The 27,587-nt window shown below is 40.2% G+C and overlaps 2 protein-coding genes across 6 annotated transcripts; one reads left to right on the forward strand and one right to left on the reverse strand.

Moving 5' to 3' along the window:
* Nucleotides 1-14: 14 nt before the first annotated feature.
* Nucleotides 15-14,331, forward strand: nt5c2a (5'-nucleotidase, cytosolic IIa). Of its 5 annotated transcripts, none has more exons than XM_020047281.3 (19): nucleotides 15-138; nucleotides 1,498-1,616; nucleotides 3,837-3,875; nucleotides 5,683-5,756; nucleotides 6,333-6,450; nucleotides 6,958-7,053; nucleotides 7,156-7,247; nucleotides 7,415-7,472; nucleotides 7,547-7,640; nucleotides 7,738-7,791; nucleotides 7,894-7,977; nucleotides 8,056-8,097; nucleotides 8,199-8,306; nucleotides 8,447-8,513; nucleotides 9,004-9,174; nucleotides 9,282-9,333; nucleotides 9,598-9,658; nucleotides 11,587-11,763; nucleotides 11,925-14,331. In XM_020047281.3, the coding sequence occupies exons 2-19, from the start codon at nucleotides 1,519-1,521 to the stop codon at nucleotides 12,156-12,158; spliced, it is 1,719 nt and encodes a 572-aa protein (XP_019902840.1). In that variant the 5' UTR covers nucleotides 15-138; nucleotides 1,498-1,518; the 3' UTR covers nucleotides 12,159-14,331. The 5 variants fall into 5 exon arrangements, with proteins under 5 accessions (XP_019902840.1, XP_019902839.1, XP_010865492.1 ...); XM_020047280.3 differs by having other exon boundaries at nucleotides 16-166; XM_029120296.2 differs by lacking the exon at nucleotides 15-138 and adding an exon at nucleotides 332-350.
* An 8,396-nt stretch (nucleotides 14,332-22,727) lies between these two features.
* On the reverse strand, nucleotides 22,728-26,921 carry LOC105008019 (BLOC-1 related complex subunit 7). The gene is given in 5 exon segments (NM_001303991.1): nucleotides 22,728-23,382; nucleotides 23,499-23,519; nucleotides 23,696-23,739; nucleotides 23,840-23,902; nucleotides 26,784-26,921. Coding segments are annotated over 5 exon segments (312 nt in total). The 5' UTR covers nucleotides 26,916-26,921; the 3' UTR covers nucleotides 22,728-23,330.
* Nucleotides 26,922-27,587: the final 666 nt, after the last annotated feature.

A 27,587-nucleotide genomic window follows, 5' to 3' on the forward strand; every position in this document is an offset into this window, starting at 1 on the left:
ACTTGTGTGGAATCAGATTGGCTCTATACATTTAATTAGTATCTGCGTTAGAGAACGTTTTACCTTTGACCAGTCAGTCATGGCTTTGCGCATGCTCTTTGAATCATTGCTCCCACTCAATGTTGCGACAAGACTGAGGTGAGGACTTGTATAAAGCTTTGAGTGGGTATGTAGCTTTGTTCAGCAGTATAATAACGAAGAATGTACTATATATATGTTTATAATATTTACACGTTATATTGTTATTTAGCAGGCAAAATAGTGAGCCATGGTGCAGTCATGAATGTCGAATAAAACCGTCGCCTGCAGCAAGCGAACTGGCTTTCTTGTAGCTAAGCTAACAAGCTAGTGTAAGTTAGCTTGTTGTGGTTGTTGTTGTGGGACCGATATACAGTTGTTATTGTGGGGCCGACAGACAGTTGTTATTTTGGGGCCGACAGACAGTTGTTATTGTGGGGCCGACAGACAATATGAACGTATCAGTTTTTCAGCCGTGGAAATAGCTAGCCAACTGTATCTAACAAACGTTGTATTACTGTTAGTTTACATGCTAATGTTGTGTTTAAGTGAACGTTACTAACTACCTTTAGAAAACTATTGTGGGAATGTCCAACCAGGTTTGTTTTAATTTTGTTTTGTTGAGAAACGTTTCGCGAAACGGAAGGAAACTGGGTGGAGCTGTTTCGTCAAACAGTCTCTATTGGACAAATTCAGTAAGGCCGAATCAGAGGGACATAGCTAGTTGTACATGTCTCTACAGTAGTTCTAGTCTAGACCAAAGTATTTGTCATGAATGCACTGATTTGCTACTTGACTACTTTACCAGGATAAATAGCATGTTACTTACATATTGCCCTAAAAAGCTTGCCTGCACAGGACCTATAATCAAACTAGTTAGGTGTTAAAAAGGATACATGTAACAGTTTCTACTTGTTGGTATTATTACGCTGTGGCAAACTTGTCGTTATTGGACCTGTCTCCTGAAAAACCATACTTCAGTCATTTACTTTTTGCACCAAACATAAAATCTAGCTATCCTGCAAAAAAATCAATACATTTTATCATAAATTAATCAAACAAGCCTAAACTTTGGGCAGCCATTTTCAGTGAAACCAGTACAGACACAGAATATTGTGACCAGCAACAACTGTACTGCACATCCACCAACCAATAGACCTGTTAGACTAAAACCAATAGACATGGAATGTCAGGTACACAAAGGATTTTTTGGCGATGCCGTCATACTACATGGTTATTTAAGTATTTGGGGACTTTCTGCCAGCATGAACAATCTCATGGGCTTCTGAAAGGAAGCAAGTAACATTGAGGCCATGTTTTTCTGTCCTCAGATGCTTATCAATAATAAGTACACATTTTTAAAATGAACAATGCTTTAGCCTGAGCGGGACTTATTGGAGGTCTTCCATGTTACTTTCCTCCACACTTCTTCCATTGACAACATGCTGTTCCTTAAAGCCTATTTGCTTTGATTCACAGAAATATTTCAAGCAGTTCAATATGACGTCATGGAGCGATCGCTTACAGAACTTTGCAGACCTCCCAGCGAACATGGATGGTTTGGCCATGAAGAAGTATCGGCGTGAAGCCTACCACAGGTAAAACATACAGTGCATAAAATGTCATAGACATCTTCCCAAAGCATACATTTCCATTGGTTTCATCCATGGCATTCTATCAGGTTAAGTCCATGTTGATTAGACCGGGTCCTGTTGTGTTTCTGCTCTGGCCAATTTCTCTTGACTCACTGTCATGCCAAATATGAGGATCAGTGACACTGAGTGATTGGGAATAGTTATAATAGCAAAAACATAGCTGAACATCGGACTGGAGTCAGCCATTAGACTGACAGTAGACGACGCCAGTCATTGTTTAACTAACCTGTGTTTTGTGATACGTTCTTGAGTCTGGATTCCAGGAAACAGGTGTTTGTTAGAATGTCGGTGTCCAGTTGTAGGTCATCCAAAAGGAAAACTGAATGTGTCTGCATTGCATTGAAATGTGTAGTTCCTGCAAAGATTCTTGCAAAAGCTAAATATGCATTCGCTAAAAGGCGAACACAATTCTGTATACTCCGCTCAGGGAGCCACTCTTTTTATTGTTAACGTAAAATGACATTTCAACAGAACATTTGCTCTGTTTGTGTTACTTCTGATTTGAACTAAAAATAAGTTTTTTTTTTTTTTTCTATAACCGTTTTTAATAGCAATTACAGGAAGGTACAATTTTAAGATTGGCCTGGAGCCTCTTTTTAAAATTTTTATATGTATATCTTTTAAATGTTTTTATTATTGTCCCACTGGCTACATTTTAACCCCTCCGTAATTGCTAGCGAACCATCTCACACGGTACACCACTTAGATACAGGCCTTTTTAGCAGCATCATGTTTCCACGAATCGAGAATGTTTCACCAAACCCAGGATAGATTAAGAATATTTGGAGTCTTCATTTAGTCACTGTAATGGCTAGTGGGAGTCTGAAAGAGATTGCCTATTAGTACTAGAAGATACATAGAGATATAATTTCTCCTTTATTATGTCTCATGTCATTTTTTACTATGATATTGGTGGTTTGTGAAACATACAATACTTCAGATTTCATACAGCATTCAAACTTAATTAAATGTTGTTAATTATTTAGTGTAATAAACTTGTAAGGAAACAAGGTGCTGTTCTTTTTGGTGTCTGTACAGTCTGGCAGGCAACTATTTCCTGTAAAATGCTGTTTTGATTACCGTGTTTTATGGCAATCTGTCATTATATTTTCTAATAGATTGTCAAGTTCTGTTTAATATTTTCATTAATGCTGTGTTTCGTAACTAGGGGTCACAACCCCATTTGTGGTCTCTGTATTAAAAAAATTATGTGGTTAAAGATACTCAAACAAATTGTGCTTGGTATATAGAAGCAGGGTTTTCGTTTAACAAATGTTGCTCCTACTCTTCGGTTTTCTGTAAAGACCTTTACAACAAATGGCACATGGCCCTGCACTGAATCACAGTGTTATTTTCTAAGCAGAAAATCATAAACACTTATTGCCTGATTATCTTCCTATATGCATTTCAAACTTGACTTTCTTCAGTTTTGGCTCCAATTGAGAAACACTCTTTGGTTGCTGGATATGTCACCTTTTTAATAAGGTGGGTTGCAAAAAGATTTTGATTACAAAATGGGGTCATGGGCCAAAGACATTTTGGAACCCCTGCAGTATAGTGTCTTAGAATGACTAGATTGCTTTAAAAATCATTGGTATCTGTCAATGTATATCTTTGCCTATTTTTGTGCTATGCATATACTGTACATTGATATCATCAGTTTAGATCATTGGTATTTTGAATAAGCCTTTTGTGTTAGTAACCATTTTATTGGACTGCAGGAATGTTGGTATGCATCTCCCTTTCTGTCAACGGTCTTCCCTTCCGATGGAATACTGTGACCTGCCCTGACAATCACAAGAATTCACAGGATGCAAAATGACTGTCAAGCAATGCAATTGTCCACTGGAAATAGAGGCTTGTGTGATGGGTTGGCAGACTGGATTTCATGTTTTTTTTAGCTGAAAAATCTCTTGAAGTAAACTTTACAAACTTCTGAGAGTTTTTTATATTTTTGTATGATGTATATGTGTTGATATTTATTACTTTTTGATTATGTGGATTAAACACACCATGCCTTCTCCTAAGAGCCAATGTAGGCATACATGTCTAAAAGCAGTGTAGAACCCATTTACATTATGTGGTGTGCATCACTGGAGTCCAGGTTACATCCCATTCACATTTAGTGGTAATGGTATCGCACATGTATTCTCTATTACAAAGCTTTCCAAGGGAACTGGCCCAATACCATCCTGCAATGAGGTACGCCAAACTTTTGTTGTTGAACCTCAATACTGACTGAATGACCCTTTTTTTACATGATGTGTATTTATTCTCCATTCAAACTCCATGAAACCCATGTTCATCCTGACATGAGCCCTCTGCGTGCTGCATAGGTCCTTGAGGGTGGTAGGTGGTCCTGAGTTCTTGGTGTAAGCTCACTCTTTCCCCCTCAGTCGCCTTCATTCCCCCTCTTACTGCATCTCTCCTCACCCCACTCCTTAATGCCACCTCCCCATCACCATAACTCAAGTCTTATACCGTCTGAATAGAAACTTCAGTGTTGTGTTGGAGGAGTACAATATCTTCATTTCCTCCCTATCACACCAATCTAAGCTGATAACAAGCATACTATTCGGAGTTAAACATTTTGAGTGGGGTTTCTTAATAGTTTTCACATTTCATTGTCTTAATATACTGTAACCTTCTGAGAACAGATGTTTGCTGTTAGTCTGTATGATGTATCACCAAAAAAAGGCCGGTGAACATCACTGTGTTGCTTGGGTCCAATATCCACACATAAAATCCCTCCCCAAAGTGTTTTAATGTGGTATGCTAGTGTAGGTCTAAATATTGCAGTAGAGCCACTTTGTCCATTTTGGTTGGTGTTAACCCTCTTATCTTTTCAGTCAAAATTAGATGAAGCGCCAAATTGTCTTTGTCTATCGTGAAATTATGTAGTTCTAGCTTTTTTTGGAATGGTCAGGTAAGACTTGACTACACAACTGGAGAGTTTCCCATTGTGTTTCAGTATGCCTTTTGGCACCAGCAGAAAGGTTCCTGAGGCCTTACAGAATGCCTATTGGCAGAAGTGGCCAAGAAAGCATGTGCCTATATTCCTTTTTACTTCCCAACATAGGATTACCTGAAGACTTCATTGTACCAAGGAGTGCTTATTACATCATTGACTCATCGTAGCAATGTGTAAGTACATCTGGGTGCCTACAGTACATTTCAATACAATCCACTAAGTACAGGATGTATTGTTTCCAGGTTTCATAGGAAATCTAAGGAAAGATTTTGTCCCCCAAAATGAAATGCAGGTGGGACTATGAACCTAAAAATATTGGTTATGCGTCTTGCCACAGAGTTGGCATTTCAAAAATTGCACTGATTGGCACAGGGAGAAAGCTATAACTTAATTTTGTCGTTCAAGATCTTAATTTGTCCATTTGGAAGGATGGGCATGTTTACTGTTACCTTTGTTTGAGAGTTTAACACTCAGATGCGTGTAGCAAACCACATAACAAATAGGAATGGACTTGCTTGCCAAAACATTTGTTGGGATTTATTTTTGTGTGATAATTTTTTACCTTATATCTAAGGCTAGTCTAACCAGTGTACAAAACCACATCCTTTCAGGAAGTGGGTTAAAGTTGACACAGCAGTGATGAAAGACTAAGCAGCATTTTGTATATTGGTTTTTTCGTTTCCGTGTGTAATTCTGCTAATTTCCTTTTAACTATAATTGCCTTCAAGCTATCGCCAAATGTTGTTTATTGACAGGCATACACATACCCTAATCAAATGCGGAAATGGTCAGAGCATACATATAAAGGCAAATCATTTGATATAGGGTCTTTCAAATCATTTATTTAGCAGACTGTGAGAAGATCTATTTGAATGCATCTTTTAAAATATAGTACACTACTATATGCTGTGTTCCATGTCTAATGAGCTATAGCATTTCCTTTACTCTCAACCATATGTTTTAATGCCCAAGTATCCTGTTCAGGATGTTTGCGCCATCAGAACCTCTCTGTGATATATTCTCCATTTCCTTTTGCAGGGTGTTTGTTAACAGAAGCTTGGCAATGGAGAAGATTAAGTGCTTTGGATTTGATATGGACTACACTCTGGCAGGTTAGTGCGTGTGGGTGCATGTTTATGTACTGACCGAATGGGTGCGTGTTAGGATCTGGATATAGCCACGTCCCCCTCGTGGGTCAGCTCTTCCATATCTGATTTGGAAACCTGATTACCCCCGTACTCCACCAGTAACCCTCACTATGCCCTCCAAATGTAACCTGAGCTGCTCACTTCCATCCGTTTACGGGTTCAGTGCCTGTCACATAAGTGCTACTGAGAGGTTGTTTCCTTTGTGTTTCCAGTCATTGGTTGTGGGTGTGAGACATACCACCCACTACAAGTCATCTGCTTGGGTAGTGTAGCGAAGTGCCCTCTGTGTTATGTACACGATCGGCAGATGTACAGTATCTCATTCACTCTGCTGTCATGCCTATTACTCGTTTCACTTTAACGATCCCAAGAGGTCAAATCCCTCCATGTCCTCCAGTGTGTAACTAGGCCCTACATTTTGCTTTGTCACCTCACAAACCTGTCTTCCCTCGTCTGAACACAGTGACTACTCCGAGGCTTAGTTCCAGTAATGATATCCCTTGGTACCATGGTAACTCTCTTTCTGCCCGTCTGATCCAGTGTATAAGTCCCCTGAGTACGAGTCCCTGGGGTTTGACCTCACCGTGGAACGTCTCGTTCACATCGGTTATCCACAGGAGCTGCTAAACTTTGTCTACGACCCTGCTTTCCCCACCAGGTCAGCCTGTTTGATATCACACTTGCATCATTTAGCAGACGCTCTTATCCGGGTGTGCTGATTATTAGTTGCACATGATTAAATTCTTATGAAAACCTTATTCTGTTTGATCTGTTAGTCTAGTTCAGTGGTTCCCAACCAGGGGTACTAGGACCCCTGGGGGTACTTGGCCTCTCCACAGGGGATACTTGAAAACACTCATGACACCATAGACTTACTAGTGAAATTAACATGAGGGGGTACTTCAGGGGTACTGAAAGCAGTGCAAAAACATTTTGGGGGTACAGTAACTGAAAAAGGTTGGGAGACACTGGTCTAGTTATTACATCAAGGTATTGACAGATGTATGATTTCAAAGTGATGACTTCAGATTGATAAAATTCTTCACCTACTGCCTAGGTTAAACAGTAGTTAGTCCTCTTTGGTTAGGGGTTTTCAGTTATTTAGCCCAACAGTTTTATCTCACACACTGTTCTTACAAATGAATCTGCCTCTTTCTGGTTCCAGGGGCCTGGTTTTTGACACAATGCACGGGAATCTACTCAAGGTTGACGCATATGGTAACATCCTAGTCTGTGCCCATGGCTTCAACTTCATGAGGGGGTGAGTTCTGATACTCTGATATTACTTTACACTCATGAGAAACATGGAGCACATGTCCGGCACCTGGATATTGCTTCATTTCGTCACACTCTGTTCCTCTAGACCTGAGATCAGAGAGATGTATCCCAACAAGTTTATCCAACGTGGTGATACTGAGCGCTTCTACATTTTGAACACACTGTTCAACCTCCCTGGTGAGAGCAGTCTTCACTGCGGTCCTCTGTTAACAAGCCCTCTGATTTTATTTACATTGCAGGATCCTGCTGAAATACACTGTTTGTTGTCCTGTAAGTTAGTCTTGGTATGTTGTTTTGCCCTGTGCGTTGGTGTTTCTAATTGCATTACTCTCCTGCATCTTCAGAAACATACCTCTTTGCTTGTCTGGTCGACTTCTTTACACACTGCTCCAAATACACAAGGTAAGGACACTCCTGAATGCCTTTCAATATTATCACCAGTTTCAGGTTTTTAATTAAAGCTACTCTGGTCCCAGCTGTGAGACTGGCTTTAAGAATGGAGACCTCTTCATGTCCTACAAGAGCATGTTCCAGGATGTCCGTGACGCTGTTGACTGGGTCCACTTGAAGGTACCAACCTACCTGCACATTTTCCCTCTAAATCCATTCATTTATTTCTCACTGTCTAGGTTTTCCCTTATAAATGTTCCTATAAATGTTTCATCAGGGGTCTTTGAAAGAAAAAACTCTAGAAAACCTGGAGAAGTATGTGGTCAAGGATGTAAGTAAGCTATACATTTCAGAAATGTATTTATATTATATTCTGCTTTTTAATTACTTGCATTATACACAGATCCAGTGACCTTGTATTGTTTTAATGAAGGGGAAGCTCCCTCTCCTATTGAGTCGGATGAATGAAGTGGCCAAGGTGTTCCTGGCCACCAACAGTGACTACAAGTACACAGAGGTGAGGCCTACTGACAGGGCTGCATACAACCACGCAGTCAATGAGTCTCCTTTATACAGTGTCTCTTTCTCATTTCAGAAAATCATGACATACCTGTTTGACTTCCCCCATGGCCCCAAGGTAAGAACATTTTACTTTTACTAACACTTTCAATAACAAAATATTTTTTAGGGTTAATGATGTTGTGGTATTTCTGAGAGAACATATACATGGTGTTTCAGATGGGAATGCCCCATCGGCCATGGCAGTCCTACTTTGACCTGATTTTAGTCGACGCCCGCAAGCCTGTGTTCTTCGGAGAAGGCACCGTGCTACGGCAGGTGGACACAGTAAGTGGGTGCTGTGTTTAGGCTCTAATGTGCGTTAAAATGTTTGTGTGCAGTGGTGAGGCGTCTGTGTGTCTGCGCGCTTTTCTGTGTGGGTTTCTGTTGGTATTGCCGCAATGACATCACGGCGCTTGCTGTTGCAGACCACTGGCCGGCTGAAGATTGGCACTTACACAGGACCCTTGCAGCACGGCATAGTGTACTCTGGAGGTAACACACCTCCTGACACACGTCCAGTTGACGCACTCGCCTTTTTGTCATTTAGCAGGCACTCTTATCCAGAGCGACATACATTAAGTACACACACATCAAGTTGATGCACACATCATGATGACCAGTCTATTGTTGACACATACTGTACCAACCAGAAGACCTTCCATACTGCCTCATTACCCAGAGTATTTGTCTGTGGCCTGAAAGGATATGCATTTTAAAGGACCATGGGCATGCACAAGTAGCCAAACATTGACAGCTGTTAGCGATTACTTTGGATCTGCATTCCAGTCACTGATTGACGACTAGGCCTCGAAGACTAACCCTTTACAGATATCACCAGTGTTGTAGTTTAAGCCTTAAGACTAACCCTTTGAGATGTTGCTGTTGTGTTGTAGTTGAACCTCTAGTAATGACTCTAAACCAGAGGAAGGAAAAGGTATTCCAAGGCCTTATTGTCTTATCGGTTCTGTCCCTGCTCTCCCAGGTTCTTCTGACATAGTTTGTGACCTGCTCGGGGCCAAAGGGAAAGACATAGTGTACATTGGTGACCACATATTTGGGGACATTCTCAAGTCCAAGAAACGCCAGGGATGGAGGACCTTCCTGGTGATCCCTGAACTGGCCCAGGAGCTGCATGTTTGGACCGACAAGAGCTGTGAGCTACATACTCTTATCGTAGACACTGATGCTTGTCTACAGCATGTATGTCTATTCTCTCACTGTTGCGCATCTCCTATAAATGTATGTGTTTCTGTGTTCTAGCTCTGTTTGAGGAGCTCCAGTCTCTGGACATCTTCCTTGCTGAGCTCTACAAGTGAGTATCTCTGCCTCATCTTTACTGCAACCAAACCACATTCAGCCACAATCTGTTTGATCTACAACAAAATGGTCATTCCTGGGTTAAAATGTTTATGTTCATTACTTGTCATGTAATTCAGTGTATTTTATTGAATGTCATTTAAATCAACTACTTATATTACTAATTTGTCTTTTAAAATATTTTCCTGTTAGATTATTTGCATATTTGAAGCTGTAAACGTCAATATTTATATACATTGAAGTGTACCTCTTTCCACAGACATCTTGACAGCAGCAGCAATGAGAGACCTGATATTAGTTCCCTCCAGCGCAGGATCAAGGTACACACTCTACATACTGGACAGTATTCAGCAGGCATGGCTGTTGTACCACATCAGACTGAACCAAAAACATACCTTTTTCCAGATGTTTCTGTGGGACAGCTGGGTTTGCTGCTCTCGCAGTTACTGCCTGATGTATACTGAAAGATATAGATTATAAGGGACTTTCAACTGATCAGGGTCCAGGTCACAGAGGTCAGAGAGAGTTTGAGTCAGGGTTAAAGTACCCCTAGACTCTCAGGCTGGTCGTGGGGGATGTGTGCAGCTTAAAGGGCTGTCAGGTGTCCATGACACTTACACAATGCCTATGAGTTACATCCTTTAAGTCTAATGACTTAGTGTTGGTGGAGTGTTGCTTCTATCTACAACCTTGTTTCCAAAGAAGTTGTGACGCTGTGTAAAATCCAAATAAAAACAGATTGCAGTGATCTGCAAATCATTTTTCCCTGTATTTAATTGAAAATACTACAAAGACAACATATCAAATGTTGAAACTGTGTTGCATCACTTCCACTTTTAACAATACTCTAAGCATTTGGGGACTGAGGAGACCAATTGCTGTAGTTTTGAAAGTGAAATGTTTTCCCATTCTTGTTTGTAAGATGGCAGCTATTCAACATTGAGGTCTTCTTTGTCGTATTTTCGTTTCATAATCTGACATGTTGTCAGTGGGTGACAGGTCAGGACTGCAGGCAGGCCAGTTTAGACTATTTTAGTACGGTGTCATGCTGTAGTAATACATGCAGAATGTGGTTTGATATTGTCATGCTGAAATAAGGCCTTTCCTGAAAGACGTAATCTGGATGGCAGCATATGTTGCTCCAAAACCTGTATATATTGTCCAGCATTAATGGTGCCTTCACAGATGTGCAAGTCACCCATGCCATGTGCACTAATGCACCCCCATACCATCACGGATGCTGGCTTTTAAACTGTGTGCTGATAACAAGCCGAATGGTCCCTCCCTTCTTTAGCCCAGAGGACGTAGTGTTCATGGTTCACAAAAATAATTTCAAACTTTGATTCCTCAGACCACAGGACCGTTTTCCACTTCTCCTCAGTCCATCGGGTTAAATGAGCTCAGGCCCAGAGAAGGCAGCAGCATTTCTGGATCTTGTTTATTTATGGATTCTTCTTTGCATGGTAGAGTGTTAACTTGCATTGGTGGATCTTGTTTATATCTGGTTTCTTCTTTTCATGGTAGAGTTTTAACTTGCATGTGGATGTAGTGACGTACTGTGTTCACAGAGTGGTTTTCATTAGTGATCCTGAGCCCATGCAGTGATGTCCACTACAGAATCATATTTGTTTGAGGGGCCGAAGATCACGGTCGTTCAGTATTTGTTTTTGGCCTTGTCCCTTGTGTTACTTAGATTTTTCCGGATTCTCTGAATCTTAATGATATTGTGTACCATAGATTATAAGATCCCCAAACTCTTAGCAATTTTACATTGAGAAACGTTATTTTTAATTGTTGCACTATTTGCCTACGCAGTCTTTCACAGAGTGGTGAACCCCTCCCCATCTTTACTTAGTTCTGAAAGACTCATCCTCTCTGGGGTGCTATGTTTATACCCATGTTATTGACTTGTTTCCAGGTTTACATAACACAATTTTTCCAGTCTTTTGTTGCCCCGTCCCAAGCTTTTTTGAAATGTGTTGCTGACATCAAATTTTATGTGGGCATGTATTTTTCAAGAAACTATAACATTTCTCAGTTTCAATATTTCACATGTTGTCTATTTTCTATTTAATATAAGGTTCTAATGATTTGCATATCCTTGCATTGTGTTTTTCTTTACATTTTACACAGCGTCCCAACAGGGTATGTGTTGCGCACTGCTCATCAGGGGTGGCATTACACAAACTCAGAAAATGACTAAGATCTAAATCTTCTTTCTGTTCTCCTAATTTTACCCTGTCCACAGAAAGTGACCCATGACATGGACATGTGCTATGGGATGATGGGCAGCCTGTTCCGCTCTGGCTCCAGACAGACTCTGTTTGCCTCTCAGGTGATGCGCTACGCCGACCTGTACGCTGCCTCCTTCATCAACCTCCTCTATTACCCATTCAGCTACCTGTTCAGAGCTGCGCACGTTCTGGTGAGTTCAGAGAATGTTGTCCAAAAGTAGGATGCTGTGTGTCTTGATGTTTTTGCGTATAAAGTCTGTGTGAAGACTAGTGATTGAGTGGGTGCTGGTTCCTTTTGGTTCTGTGTGGATCAATATGACACTCTGCCCATTCACGCCCCCTCTTCTCCCAGATGCCCCATGAGTCGACAGTGGAGCACGCCCACGTGGACATCAACGACACAGAGTCGCCCCTGGCAACGCGTAACCGCCACTCCGTTGACTTGCTGGAGTTAGACTGCAAGAGGCACCAGCTGACCCGCTCCATCAGTGAGATCCAGCCCCCGAACCTGTTCCCTCAGACCCCCCAGGAGATCACCCACTGCCACGACGAGGATGATGACGAGGAAGAAGAAGAAGAAGAGTAGGCAGAAAGGGGGATGCTCCTGGAGAGTAGACGTTTGCTTTAGATGCTGATCCAGGATCGGTTTATATCAGCTCCTTCATTCTTAACTAAATGAAGGTGAAACAAAACTGAATTTAGATTAGTGTCTAGTGGCATATTGAAACTACTCCAGAAGGCATATGGCGAGTACTGTAGTTTAGGCAGGTAGCTCATCAGATATACCCATCCAAGGAATTGGAGAGTAAGAGTAAGGATCTGGGAAAGACCAACACAGATTTGACTTTGAATATATTTCATTTGTATATATTTCACAGCAGACTGTAATTGTTTTTTGTTTGACTAATTTTGCTTGGTGAAGTTTCCAGAATCATTTCCAGAGGTATCTCTTCAGACCAAACCTTGAGAGAATGGCCCGCCCCCCAGCCTCCCCAGCATGTTCACACTGTCATTATGCAGTCAGGATCACATTCATGAGCCACACAGGCTGGCTGACTAGGACTACTGTCCCATAGCGCATGGTGTGCCTTTGTAGTTGAAGTTTTACTTAATTTTTTGAACTGAATGAAATCGTTGCCTTGGTTAATGATAGTTAACACCCGAGGAACAATAGTACAACTGTAATTTATTCATATGCACTAGATTAGACTGTGGTTATAGAGTACAATTTTCTCTAAATGGCTACAAAATAATTAATTTGACAACTGAAAGCATGTTTTGGCCACTGTGATACAATACATGTCTAATGTACTTTATATGTAATGTTAGTTGTTTGACATTACACGGCAACTGCCGATCCATAGCAGTATAAGTCCGAATTCTGCTCCAGAAATCCTTACGACATTTGGTTACTTAAAGCAGATTTTCCTATAAACAGCTCCCACAGAATTGTCGACTAAACATCCCAGAAGTCAGTATTCTATAGCTCAGCCAATCAGTCCTATCTCCAAGTGCCCTACCAATTGTACAGATGATGGCAATAATATACCCCAGTGGCCTGTGTTATGTTTTAATCCAACCACTTCTGTCTCATGAAATACTGTATTGATCAGCTCTCTGAAGCTGTTACTGCCTTAGTCTGTTTCTGAATTCTGGATTGGTGAGATTGAATGTATATTCTATACAAGAGGAGTATATTTTTGTGTCTAATGTTTGAAAAGGAGACCGTCCAGGAAAAAGCAGGTATTCTGCTTGTTTACTGTAAAATGGAAGAGATGTATTCTGTGCTTTTCAGAGGTTGTAGTTCAAAGACATTGCCCTGGTTAATGGCATGCGGCTTGACTACCTAGAGACTATCATACCGATGCTTAAAACTCATTAAATTGCAGTCAATTAGTGAAAGCCCAAAAAACATGGTAATGAAATGCACCTGCGGTTCCTCCAAAAGCTAGCTTAACCACTGTAAGTATTCACCCGCATGAATATGTTGAAGAGGTGTAATGCTGCACTGTGATATTTCCTTTTGTGAGTGTCTGTTATTTGTTATGGTGCATAGCATGACCTAGAACTGTGTTAATGTGGCCTGGATCCCATTTTCTTTTGAAGAGTATTTTTTTCTACCTTCCCATGGGGTGGTAGAATGTTGTGCAAAGTTCTTACTATGCCAGTAAGGTATGTGCTGAAAAATTATTGGCTGTTTGTTTTTGATAACTTTTACTGGCCAGTCTTGTCCTACTGTAAGGAACTGGATTGACCTCCCTCTCCTGGACAGCAATTATTTCAGAAATATTTAAATTCACATTTGCATTGTGACAGATTAACCTCGTATGAAAGTGTGCCAATAATTTTCATGCTATTATTTTAGGAAATGCTTTCCAACATTTTAAAGAATATAAGCATATTTTAAAATGTTTGGAGATGACAGTTTTTTTAATTTACTGTAGAACATTGCTGCTCAATCCTGTTCTGGGAGCTACCACCCTGTAGGTTCTCCAACTTTAATTTTGCACACCTGATTCTAACACACGATTAGTCACAACTGGGGTTGGAGAAACCTACTGGATGGTAAATCTCCAAGAACAGGATTGAGCTGTAGAATTCCAGGCTACCTACAAATGTGTCAGTGACAATGTAATGCAGTTTTCTTACCGAAAACATTATTTTTTGCATGTTTTTCAGTTGTTACCATTGTTTAAATTGTGGATTGTTTCCAAGAATGACCATTTTGATGTTAAATAAAATGTACTGCTGTTACATTAGGTTGGAATTACTGTGTTTTTCTGCCTTTACATTCAGGTTTTTGGATTATGTCTGATTTCTGACAATCAAATTTCAGATTAGAAATGGGAAGTCATTAAAACTCGTAGGTTTATTATCATATATAAGTACTTCTATAATCAACAAAGGCATTAAAAAACATGAATCTAACACATACACAAGACCAAACCTTCTGCAACTTTTTCTGTGCTGCAATGCTGCAAGCCAATCACAGCATTCCATTTGACATGAATTAACTTCGTGTATCACAGTGCATTAATGATGTAGGTTTTATTGAGGCCTGACTGACTGATTATCCCTTGCTAAATAGCGTAATGGTTAGGGACACAGACTTTCACGCAGGGGATCAGTGTTTGAGCCTCTCCACAGTCAAAGCAAATTATGCATTAGGAATTGTTTCAGGATAGACAGAAACTGGCCACAACCTTCAGTAGCTACGTTATAGTAAGCCTAAAATAAAACTGATTACAGTTATATTGTGACTATTTACCCCAAAATGCATGCATCCGTGCATGCTTTTTGGGGTAATATAGGCTGGATCCCAACCCCTTATGGCCAGTAAAGGAGGAGGGGTTTCCACAATTTTCTCGTCTTTTCAGTTATCGTCACCTATATTGATAGTTATTGTATCAATGTCATTTACGAATGAAAGAAAAACTATCATTGTTGTGCTGTGAAAAATTGTGCTGTGAAATCTTCAGTCTCACCAGAAATATTGCTCAATTGTTATGACTAATCCAAGTTGTAAGTTAGTAGATACTAGTTAGCCTATTACTGGTGTAGATATATTGATTGTATAAGTTAGTAAACTGTTGTAAGCTGTTAAAAGAAATGAAACAAAATATTGTTTGTAATATGAGCTGAAACTGAAGGTGCAAGTAGGAGAATAGGAAACCCTGTTCAAGCGGTTGCCGGGGAGAGAAAGATTTAGTATGTCTGTCTTTTGAGAAACAGGTCACAGGTCAGAGACACACACACATAGTCGGACAGACAACACAGAAACCACAAGGGGGGCAAGGGGATACTTGCAGTTATCCTATAAGGAATAGAACTGGGATTGGGCCAAGGGCACACTTGCTTTGTAACTTAACGCCTCTATCTTTTGGGCGTAGTAGAAGTATAAAATGATGTTTTGACTGTTGATCCTTAGACATTGTGCGGCGACACTTGTCTCCAAAAGCTTTCGTAATAAACGGAATATGTGGTACGGTAATTGACCTGACTCCTGGTGTTTTATTCTCCTTTCCAACAAACCAACTCAGGGAAGTGTTAAACTTCAACACTGGCTAATAAGTTGTTAAAACGCCCAGTGGCAAAAGCCATGCAGTTCAGGAGACCCAGGTTTAAATCTGTTGAGGGCGACAACATACATCCGTCCTAATCGAGGGCTGGCTGAACTAGGCTTGCCTGTTTCCTTTTCTTGTAAGATAACCCAACAAATATCGTAGCCAATTTGAATCCTGTTAGATGTTGTAGCATATTGCTGGATTCCAGGAAAAACTGTGCCACTTTAATTCTACAGGTGCATCTCAGAAAATTTGAATATTGTGGAAAAGTGACACCTTGAAATATTCTAGATTCTTTACACATAAAGTGAAACTTTAAGCCTTTTTTGTTATAATCTTGATGATTACGGTTTACAGCTCTTGGAAATCAAAAATCCAGTAACTCAAATTATCAGAATATAAAACTTGAGAAGAGCTCTACTCAGCTAATTAACTCCCTGAGCCTTCAATCACTCAGTCTGGTTTAGTACACACAACCACAGTCATGGGGAAGACTTGACAGTTGTCCAGAAGACACTCATTGACACCCTCCACGAGGATGGTAAGCCACAGAAGGTCATTGTTGAATGGGCTGGCTGTTTGCAGAGTGCTTTATCAAAGTATATTCATGGAAAGTTGAAAGTTGGTATTAGAGCTTGATTGGCCAGTCAAGTCGCCTGACCTGAACCCCATAGAGAATCAATGGAGTATTGTCAAGAGGAAAATGAGATACACCAGACCCAACCACACAGACGAGCTGAAGGCCGCTATCAAAGTAACCTGGGCTTCCATAAGACCTCAGCAGTGCCACAGGTTGATTGCCTCCATGCCATGCCACATTGATGCAGTAATTTGTGCAAAAGGAGCCCTGACCAAGTTCTGAGTGCATAAATTAACATACTTAGGAAACCTTTGCAGGTGTTTTGAGTTAATTAGTTTATTAGAGCTCTTCTCAGGACAACATTTCTGTATTATACATTTTTTATTCTAATATTTTAAGATCTTGGATTTCATGCCGTAATCATCAAGATTGAAACAAAAAAGGCTTGTAATGTTTCACTTCCTGTGTAATAATCTAGAATATATGAAGGTGTCACTTTTTGATTTGAATTACAGAAAAAAAGTAACTTTTCCGTTATATATATCGTTTTTTGAGATGCACCTGTATGTAGTAACCGAGTAACCCTTTTCTATGTTCAGAACTGCAATCGCTTAATGTACCAAAAATGTACTCTTCTAGTTTTCGTGCCATGAGATCTAGCACATTCGTTAGAAAAGTTTGTTAATTTGAAAAGAGGGGCCTTGCCCAGGCCCGCGCAATGACTTCCAATCAGACTGCAGGGCAGGCCCAACGGCTCAGAGGAAAACCTTGTGAAACGTGCAAACACAGCAGAGACCGCTGATGTGGATATACACATTACGTGGCACAACCTTAGGGCTCAACAATTCCACTGTTACAACTAATTTGCAAAAACAGGGAGAACCCTTTCCATCAGAATGTATGTCACTAAAGGAAAATGGCAAATTTGTTAACAAAGCGTCCTAATTCCTTTTATTGTTGTCCACATTATGTAGAATATATATACATTTTACAAGACCACTCGTGGCCAGCAGATGTAGCCACCGAGCAATAACATACCAGCCCTCATACACACCTCATAACAGTTGTGATAGAAATCTTAAGTCAAGACTCTTTAAGGCTAGTAAGGTAGAGATCAAAATACTCTTTTACACAAATACAGTTTAAATAACTAACAAGGAGAGAGAAAACATAGCACCAAAGTTGTCAGTGAAATGTCTCTGAGGTGCAGCTCAGAAAGAGTTCCTTCTGTATAGGCAAGGTGTGACAACACCTTAAAAATAACTGACCTTTAAAAAACACATGTTTATTTGATATCAATCAGCCTAGGCTTGTTCCTTTGATTAATTAAGGTCTGTAATAGCGCATTTTGTATTTTTCTTTGTTGCCATGTTTTGATTCATGATTGTGCCATTCTGTTATGACCTACAGTTGAATCCCATAAGAAATTAAATGTTTGCCAGCTCACTCATGTTTTCTTTACAAATGGTACATATATTACCAATTATCCAAGGACATGGAAACTTTTGAGCACAACTGTATAGGTTTTGGAGCATCATATGCTGCGATCCAGACAGTCTTTTTCAGGGAAGACTTTGTTTTCTTATTTCATGAAATAAGCCTTATTTCATCAAGACAATGCTAAACCACATTCTGCATGTATTACAACAGCATGGCCCTGCAGTAAAAATGGTCTAGGTGCTAAACTGGCCTGCCTGCAGTTCAGACCTTGTCACCCATTGAAGATATTTGGCGCATTATGAAATGAAAAATACGACAAAGGAGACAATGAAATGTTGAACAGCTGCAATCATACAAACTCGATTCCAAAAAAGTTGGGACACTGTACAATTGTGAATAAAACCAGAATGCAATGATGTGGAAGTTTCAAATTTCAATATTTTATTCAGAATACAACATAGAGGACATAACAGACTGCAAACGTCTGGGGACTGAGGAGACAAGTTGCTTAAGTTCATGAATAGGAATGTTGTCCCATTCTTGTCTAATACAGGCTTCTAGTTGTTCAACTGTCTTAGGTCTTCTTTGTCGCACCTTCCTCTTTATGATGTGCCAAATGTTTTCTATGGGTGAAAGATCTGGACTGCAGGCTGGCCATTTCAGTACCCGGATCCTTCTTCTATGCAGCCATGACATTGTGATTGATGCAGTATGTGGTCTGGCATTGTCATGTTGGAAAATGCAAGCTCTTCCCTGAAAGAGACGATGTCTGGATGGGAGCATATGTTGTTCTAGAACTTGGATATAACTGTCAGGATTGATGGTGCCTTTCCAGATGTGTAGGCTGCCCATGCCACACGCACTCATGTGGCCCCATACCATCAGAGATGCAGGCTTCTGAACTGAGCGCTGATAACAACTTGGGTTGTCCTTGTCCTCTTTAGTCCGGATGACATGGCGTCCCAGTTTTCCAAAATGAACTTCAAATTTTGATCCTGTTTAGATACAGCTTCTTTTTTGACCTATAGAGTTTTAGCCGGCAACAGCGAATGGCACGGTGGATTGTGTTCACCGACAATGTTTTCTGGAAGTATTCCTGAGCCCATGTTGTGATTTCCATTACAGTATCATTCCTGTATGTAATGCAATGCCGTCTGACGGCCTGAAGATCACGGGCAATCTTTGGATGATATTATGCACTGTAGATGATGATAAACTTCAAACTCTTTGAAATTTTTCTCTGAGAAACTCCTTTCTGATATTGCTCCACTATTTTTCACTGCAGCATTGGGGGGAATTGGTGATCCTCAGCCCATCTTGACTTCTGAGAGACACTGCCACTCTGAGAGGCTCTTTTTATACCCAATCATGTTGCCAATTGACATAATAAGTAGCAAATTGGTCCTCCAGCTGTTCCTTATCTGTACATTTAACTTTTCCGGCCTCTAATTGCTACCTGTCCTAACTTTTTTGGAATGTGTAGCTCTCATGAAATCCAAAATGAGCCAATATTTGGCATGACATTACAAAATGTCTCACATTCAACATTCGATATGTTATCTATATTCTATTGTGAATTAAATATACGTTTATGAGATTTGTAAATTATTCCATTCCTTTTTTACTCACAGTTTGTACAGTGTCCCAACTTTTTTGGAATCGGGTTTGTATATCAAGCAAGAATGGGGAAACATTTCACTTTCAAAACTACAGAAACGCTTACATAGGATTGTTAACAGAAGAGGTGACGCAAAACAGTGGTAAACACTCCCCTGTCCCAACTTTTTGAAACATGTTGCTAGCATCAAATTCAAAATGGGCATATATTTTTTCCAGACTCAATAACATTTCTCCGTTTCAACATTTGATATGTTGACTTTGTACTATTTTCAATTAAATATAGGGAAAAATGATTTGCACATCATTGCATTCTTTTTTTATTTGCATTTCATGCAACGCTCCAACTTTTTTGGAAATGGGGTTGTACATTTGTAATACTTAAATACATCAAGTGCTTGAATGTTTTATATTTAGACTTTTTTCTCCCCAATTTTCTGATCTCCTGTTCCCAATAACTTCATCGTCTCTGAAAGTCACATCGGACTTGGGACAGTTGTCGAAATGTGTTCTCTGAAGCCCATTCATAGCCCTTCTACAATACCATGCATCTGGTGGTCTGTTGGTCTCAGAATTCATTGAAAGAAAAAGATATGTGAACAAGGACATATATATGTTTTTGTACATAATTTTACATTATCCTACTACTAAATCTGCTGCAAGAGAACGGAATGTGTACAGAAAATAACACAGAAGAGTAATACTACACAACAATTTAGCAACAGTACTGTTTGGGAAGAGTCAAGCATGGTGGTGGCTGCATCAATTTATGGGTGTATTTATGGGTATAAATGTAATTTGGACAGACCGGGTTTTCAATATTAAAATAATCATTAGTGCCTAGGCACAGGCCAAATCCTAGAGGAATCCCTGGTTTCCACTTTCCAACAGGCGCAGCAAAATAAATCCCTGATCAGCAGGATAATAAAACATATGACATTGACAAAACTAGAATTTATTACGGAGCTTGGCCAGGTAACCGTTTTGATTTAAATCTGCTTGAAAAAGTATTGCAAGACTTGACTTCCAAAATCAACACAGTACGTAAATAAACAAAAAAAGGCACACTTTGCACAATCCAGGAGTGAGACATAAAAACAGCTGTGATATATGAACTCAGGGGGATTAATACTTACCAAGATACATATTTATATTACTAAACAGTATTTGAATTCCACATTGATACATATTTACAGTGGGGAGAACAAGTATTTGATACACTGCCGATTTTGCAGGTTTTCCAACTTACAAAGAATTTAGAGGTCTTTGGTAATTTGTATCATAGGTACACTTCAACTGTGAGAGACGGAAACTATAAAAAAAAAATCCAGAAAATCACATTGTATGATTTTTTAATAATTAATTAGCATTTTATTGCATGACATAATTATTTGATCACCTACCAACCAGTAAGAATTCCGGCTCTCACAGACCAGTTAGTTTTTTTTTAAGAAGCTCTCCTGTTCTCCACTCATTACCTGTATTAACTGCACCTGTTTGAACTTGTTACCTGTATAAAAGACACCTGTCCACACACTCAAACAGACTCCAACCACTCCACAATTGCCAAGACCAGAGAGCTGTGTAGGACATCAGGGATAAAATTGTAGACCTGCACAAGGCGGGGATGGGCTACAGGACAATAGGCAAGCAGCTTGGTGAGAAGGCAACAACTGTTGGCGCAATTATTAGAAAATGGAAGAAGTTCAAGATGACGGTCTATCTCCCTCAGTCTGGTGCTCCACGCAAGATCTCACTTCGGGGGGCATCAATGATAAGGACGGTGAGGGATCAGCCCAGAACAACACAGCAGGACCTGGTCAATGACCTGAAGAGAGCTGGGACCACAGTCTCAAAGAAAACCATTAGTAACACACTACGCTGTCATGGATTAAAATCCTGCAGCGCAGGCAAGGTCCCCCTGCTCAAACCAGCGCATGTCCAGGCCCATCTGAAGTTTGCCAATAACCATCTTGATCCAGAGGAGGAATGGGAGGTCATGTGGTCTGATGAGACAAATTGAGCTTTTTGGTCTAAACTCCACTCGCCGTGTTTGGAGGAAGAAAGATGAGTACAACCCCAAGAACACCATCCCAACCGTGAAGCATGGAGGTGGAAACATCATTCTTTGGGGATGCTTTTCTGCAAAGGGGACAGGACGACTGCACCGTTTTGAGGGGAGGATGGATGGGGCCGTGTATCGCGAGATCTTGGCCAACAACCTCCTTCCCTCAGTAAGAGCATTGAAGATGGGTCGTGGCTGGGTCTTCCAGCATGACAACGACCCGAAACACACAGCCAGGGCAACTAAGGAGTGGCTCCGTAAGAAGCATCTCAAGGTCCTGGAGTGGCCTAGCCAGTCTCCTGACCTGAACCCAATAGAAAATCTTTGAAGGGAGCTGAAAGTCCGTATTGCCCAGCGACAGCCCCGAAACCTGAAGAATCTGGAGAAGGTCTGTATGGAGGAGTGGGCCAAAATCCCTGCTGCAGTGTGTGCAAACCTGGTCAGGAACTACAGGAAACGTATGATCTCTGTAATTGCAAACAAAGGTTTCTGTACCAAATATTAAGTTCTGCTTTTCTGATGTATCAAATACTTATGTCATGCAATAAAATGCAAATTAATTATTTAAAAATCATACGATGTGATTTTCTGGATTTTAGTTTTAGATTCCATCACTCACAGTTGCAGAGTACCTATAATAAAAATTAGACTTCTACATGCTTTGTAAGTGGGAAAACCTGCAAAATCGGCAGTTTATCTCCCCACTGTATATTATCAAACAGTATTTTTATTCCACCTTGATACACATTTATATTATTAAACAGTAATTTTATTCTACCTTGACAGTTGACCTACACTGGTGCAGTGACCCATGTAATGCTGCAGCATTGGTTTGAATGCAGCAAAATGTTCTTTCAGAAAGAACCTCTCCTTTCCCCACTTTCCTTTCCTATAAAGCATTTGCTTTTTTAAATAAAAATACCCAGAAAAAGATATGTATGAAAAATAAATATAAATCCATGCCATCCCAATTTATAACACATGAAAATGTGCAAAAAAGTGAAGGGTTGTGAATACTTCCTGATGGCACAGTACAAATGTATGGTGTGGCACATAATACACTTACAACACCTGTTTTTGCAACTTGCGAGAGTTGTGCGTTGAGATGCAAAACTCCCCTTGAAGAAACTCAGGGTCACAGTCTAGGACAGCCAGCTGCTTTAACCTCTGAAGGTTGCTGATACCATCACCATGAATGCCTCTAAAGAGTACTCAAATCCACATTTGAATTGACCCTACATGCCTGATGGCCCAAGTACAACGGTATCAGGCGAATCATGGAGGCTGATCAAGGTTATATAAGACAGCCAATGTCTGCATATACCATGTGTACTCTAAACGCCAGTCAATATAGTGAGCAAAATTATGATTAAGGATTTCAATAAATACAGGTAAATAAATTGACTTTATTTCTCTCAAAAACAAATAACTTGCCTCAGAATTAACTATGTTACAGATCATGTCAAAAGCAAAGACATTAAATAATTTTTATGTACACTAAATACTGTGCATCAATCAATGTGCATCAATACTGTGAGATAAGAATGACATAAGCTAATGTGCATACACTGGACAACAGCATGTACTCGTGGAAGCTACCAGGCAGCATCCAGTCCAGAAGGCAAGGTGTTACGTCAGGAAGGTAAAACATAAACATACTGATAGAATTGTGTCAAAGACAACATTCTCTGGTATGCAGAATAAATCCTGTACATACAGGGCACTATGCTTTTCTTTTTCTTTTTACAAGGAGCGTGAATGTACTCAAGTGGAAAAATCTGCTATTACAGGTATAATATTTCGTGGACTTCACAGCCCTTCCATTACATTTCTGTACTCAACGGTCTGAACATTGCACATTTCGGTGGGAGTCAGACACCGTCTGCAGTTACCACATATCCTTTACACCATTTTAGACATGGTGACCTGCGTCCAGCCTCACAGACGGGAGCAGCTCATTGTCTTTCCCCTGAGTGTCTCAGGGCTGATAGTTCACTTTAGTAAATGTCTCAGTTGATCCTGAAGGTTTTTGGAGTGTTCCACGCTGTGGAAGAACACAACAAAATGAAGATACAGTCGATTGCGTCCTCAAGCAGTGTTATGACTTTGCATTTGGACACTCATGTCATTAACATAAACAGACTTCATATTTTGACATACTTTTTCTGGATGGCCTCTTGTCTGGAAGATAAAACGGAGACAGGCATTTGATTATGATCTCGTTATCTCCATAGTATGTGTCTAAAATCAAAGAATAGTCATCTAAAGACGTGACATGTGAATCAATTCAGAAAGATCATGTCAACCGGATGCACATTGGACCCATCTTGTCCAAAAAAAACAAAGGGAATACTTACTGATATTGCAAATGGGTGGTGATTATGGACATTTTTCTCAGACTCTGTAATACAAACAAACAAAAATGTTTGTATTGTTGTGAAATACCAGTGCTAGATAAGGGTGAACAGGGTTAGGGGCTGTTAGCTCCCAGTACTGCTTACATCCTCAGAGTGCAGAATAGCGTCCTCTTGAATAACCATGTTTCTGGCGGCCTGTCCCAGCAGCTGAAATAGACATTGGATAATTTGTCAATTATCTAACTAAGCTTCTCCCTCCATACATATACATGAAGGAAGAAACAGGACCAGTTATAATGAGTCATTCTCACTGAAGAAACAGGACCAGTTATAATGACAGTCATTCTCACTGAAGAAACAGGACCAGTTATAATGAGTCATTCTCACTGAAGAAACAGGACCAGTTATAATGACAGTCATTCTCACTGAAGAAACAGGACCAATTACAGTGTATATAAAGTCTACACACCCCTGTCAAAACGTTAGGTTCTTGTGATGTAAAAGAATGAAACAAAGATACATCATTTTAGAACTTTTTCCACCTTTAACGTGAACAATTCAATTAAAAAACAAACAAATCTTTGAGGGAAAAAAAAAAAAACTCACAATAACCTGGTTGCATAAGTTTGCACACACTTTAATACTTTGTTGAAGCACCTTTTGATTTTATTACAGCACTCAGTCTTTTTGGGTAGGAGTCTATTTGCCCACTCTTCTTCACAAAAGCGCTTCAAATCTCTCTGATTGCGAGGACACAGCCCTCTTCAGATCACCCCACAGATGTTCAATTAGATTCAGGTCTGGGTTCTGGCTGGGCCTTTCCAAAACGTTAATCTTCTTCTGGTGAAGCTTTTGTGGATTTGGAAGTGTGCTTTGGGTCGTTGTCATGCTGAAAGGGGAACTTCTTCTTCAGCTTTCTTACGGATGCCTGAAGGTTTTGTGCTAAAATTGCCTGGTATTTGGAACTGTTCATAATTCCCTCCTCCCTAAGACCCCGGTTCCTGCTGAAGAAAAACAGCCCCAAAGCATGATGCTGCCACCACCATGCTTTCACTGTGGGTATGGTGTTCTTTGGGTGATGTGCAGTGTTGTTTTTGCACCAAACATACCTTTCGGAACTATGGCCAAAAGGTTCAACCTTGGTTTCATCAGAACATAACATTTTCCCAAGTGCGTTTGGGAGACTTGATGTTTGTTTTTGCAAACTTCAGCCGGGCTTGGATGTTTTTCTTTGTAAGAAAAGGCTTCTGTCTTGCCTCAAAAGGGCTCTCTGCCCTCATTCAGGGGGGATGCGGTTGGTGGTTGTCCCTTTGGTTGGCAATGTGGGTGGATTGATTTCCTGCCTGTCTTATGGCTATATGAGACAAGGCATAACCTGTATCAGAGTGTTGGGAAGGGTGGAGAAAAAAGGAACTTCCCGTGATCCAAAGTATATCACCTCATTTGTTAAACATGATGGTGGTAGTGTTATGGCTTGGGCAACTAGAACTGGTTCACTCCTCATCCATGGCGATGTATTAACATGTACCAACATGTACCAAGCTGAAATTCATAAATCGTTCATCCAATATAGATGAAAATACCCTTAAATAAAAGCTGACAGTCTGCATTTAACCTCATAGTTACTGTATAATTTCAAACCTGAAGTACTGGAATACAAAAAGTAAATAGAAGTGCCACTGTCCAAATATTATTGCCCATGGTTTCCTAGTCACAGGTAAAGCCTAGTAAATGATGCTCATTGGAGAATCTCCATGGGAATTCATGTTTTGTCCTATGGTAGACTAGGCTGCATCTGTGTCTACGAAATCACCCCTTGGAGTCCAGTGTATGTCTGACCTTGTGTTCCTTTTCTAATAGCAGAGCAGAACCCTATGGGGGCAAAGATGTATTTTTTTATGTAGAATTCTTCACATTTAAATAATGACCCTGTCAGTGTGGTTGTGTATGTTAGCAACACAGTCTTGAGCATGTCTCAATCTGTAGTGTCAAGGCAGTCCTTCAGCTCTCCAAAGGCTTCCTCAATCCAGTGCCACACCATGTTTGACAGCTTTTGCAGTTAGGATTTAATAGGTCTGTGCATGTTTCACTTTCATCATGTCTTATGCTGTGGTTCCCAACCAGGGGTACTAGGACCTTACTTGGACTCTCCACAGGGGGTACTTTAAAAACACTCATGACACCATAGGCTTACTAGTTAAATTACATGAGGGGGTACTTCAGGGGTGCTCCAAGCAGAGCAAATGTCAGTGGTACACTAACTGAAAAGGGCAGAGAGCCACTGTTGTAGGGCATGTAAGCAGATGTTTTTCTTTTATTTAAGGCTTGTGTGGTTACAATCCTCCATAATGGTCATTGTAGCATTTGAGCACACGAGTCATGGGTAGGCTGTGGCCGTTGTACTATGGTGCAGGCACTTGGCGTGACGTTAACACGGAGTGACGTTCAATACGAAATGATGCTACTATCAAATTATGGTAAATCAGTTTTATTACTAATTTGGATGTGAACAAAAGCTGCACACTATAAGACGGGAAAGTATATTTCGTGTTAAACATGCTTACAATTATTTAAAGTTTTAGATTGTGATACAACTAATGATGTAACTTCGCATCTGATGTTTTGACAACAAGTACATTCATATTTTGCTTATTGTTTTTTCTTTCTTGCATCAAAATGACCACAGGTGGGATTTTATTTAAGAACGTTAGCTATGCAATGTAATTAGTGTCTTGGTGGTATGAGGGTTAAGAAAATGACATTAGCGAGGAACTTAGCAAATTAGCTCATAATTTTTAAAACACCCTGAGAGTGTCTATGGAAAGCCAAGTAGTTGCTGCATTAATTGCTATGCCAACTACAAATATTTTAGAAACACAATTTATCATCAAAGATAGTAAGCAAATCTGTGAAACACATGAACACTTAGTTACGTATTGTTGATCTGTATGATGGCCTACTCTAAGTTCTAACGTTACTAACGTCGTTAGCTATTTATGGCAACCACATAACTAGCTAGCTAAACAGATGGAGCAAGCAGTCTCACAACAAGATGTGAATCGATTTGATACTAATTTCCACTATTTACCTCTTGACTCCGTGATCCCTTTAGTACCTGGCGAGTCAGGGCAATTACATCCCCGCTGCAGGAGCCCACTTTATCTGACAATAAACCTTTCACAGACTGCCCAAACCGTGGTTGCGACTCCGTGGAAGCCATTGCAGTATTATTGTTGCGTACGGAAAAGCAGGCAGGACAAAAGTATACAGTTTGTCACGAAAACGCCCTTTATTATACGGCAACAGCGCCTACGAAGAAAATAATATTCAGAAAGCCCATTGCCATGTTAATAGGCATTAGATGTATCTTGCCCTCTACAAGCCATTCCTTAATGCATTTGTTTAATAAATACCATAGTACATCATTAATTAATTTATGTACTCTGGTATTAAGTTTTCTTTATATTTTTGTTATTTGCTAAACATATTTAGTGGGATATATCAAAGTTAAATAAGCTTATTTTATTTAAATTGGCATGAGCTGCTAAAGATATCTAACCCTAAAATATGCAGGGTCAATGCAATGGCATTGAAGAAGCCGTATAAAGCTAAAGCACTGCTCCTCAGTGCTGTTGCTCTTGAGGTTTACTAATCCATCAATTTGCATTTTGTCTCTTGATCCTAAGAACGACATTACATCGAATGGCGTGGTTTTTGTGCACGTGCTTATTCCCTGTAATCGCACTAACTCTGCTTCTCTTGCAGGCTACATTTCGGAACTGTCTTGCAACCAGGGGAGGACCTCCGTGCTTGCCTGCGCTTCCAATTATAGGCAGACTGTTGAGCCTGCGAAGTGACCAGCCGCATATCCTCTTTCAGAAGCTGCAGCAGA

This window comes from Esox lucius, chromosome 6, assembly GCF_011004845.1.
Source record: "Esox lucius isolate fEsoLuc1 chromosome 6, fEsoLuc1.pri, whole genome shotgun sequence".
In the NCBI taxonomy this organism is placed as follows: domain Eukaryota; kingdom Metazoa; phylum Chordata; class Actinopteri; order Esociformes; family Esocidae; genus Esox; species Esox lucius.

What these genes read in the sequence shown, in the direction of transcription:
- nt5c2a (XM_020047281.3), top strand. Translation starts at nt 1,519, where the DNA reads ATGACGTCATGGAGCGATCGCTTACAGAACTTTGCAGACCTCCCAGCG. An exon ending in TTGACTGGGTCCACTTGAAG is followed by an intron (nt 7,641 to 7,737) that starts GTACCAACCTAC and finishes ATGTTTCATCAG; the next exon opens with GGGTCTTTGAAAGAAAAAAC. An exon ending in TGCTACGGCAGGTGGACACA is followed by an intron (nt 8,307 to 8,446) that starts GTAAGTGGGTGC and finishes TTGCTGTTGCAG; the next exon opens with ACCACTGGCCGGCTGAAGAT.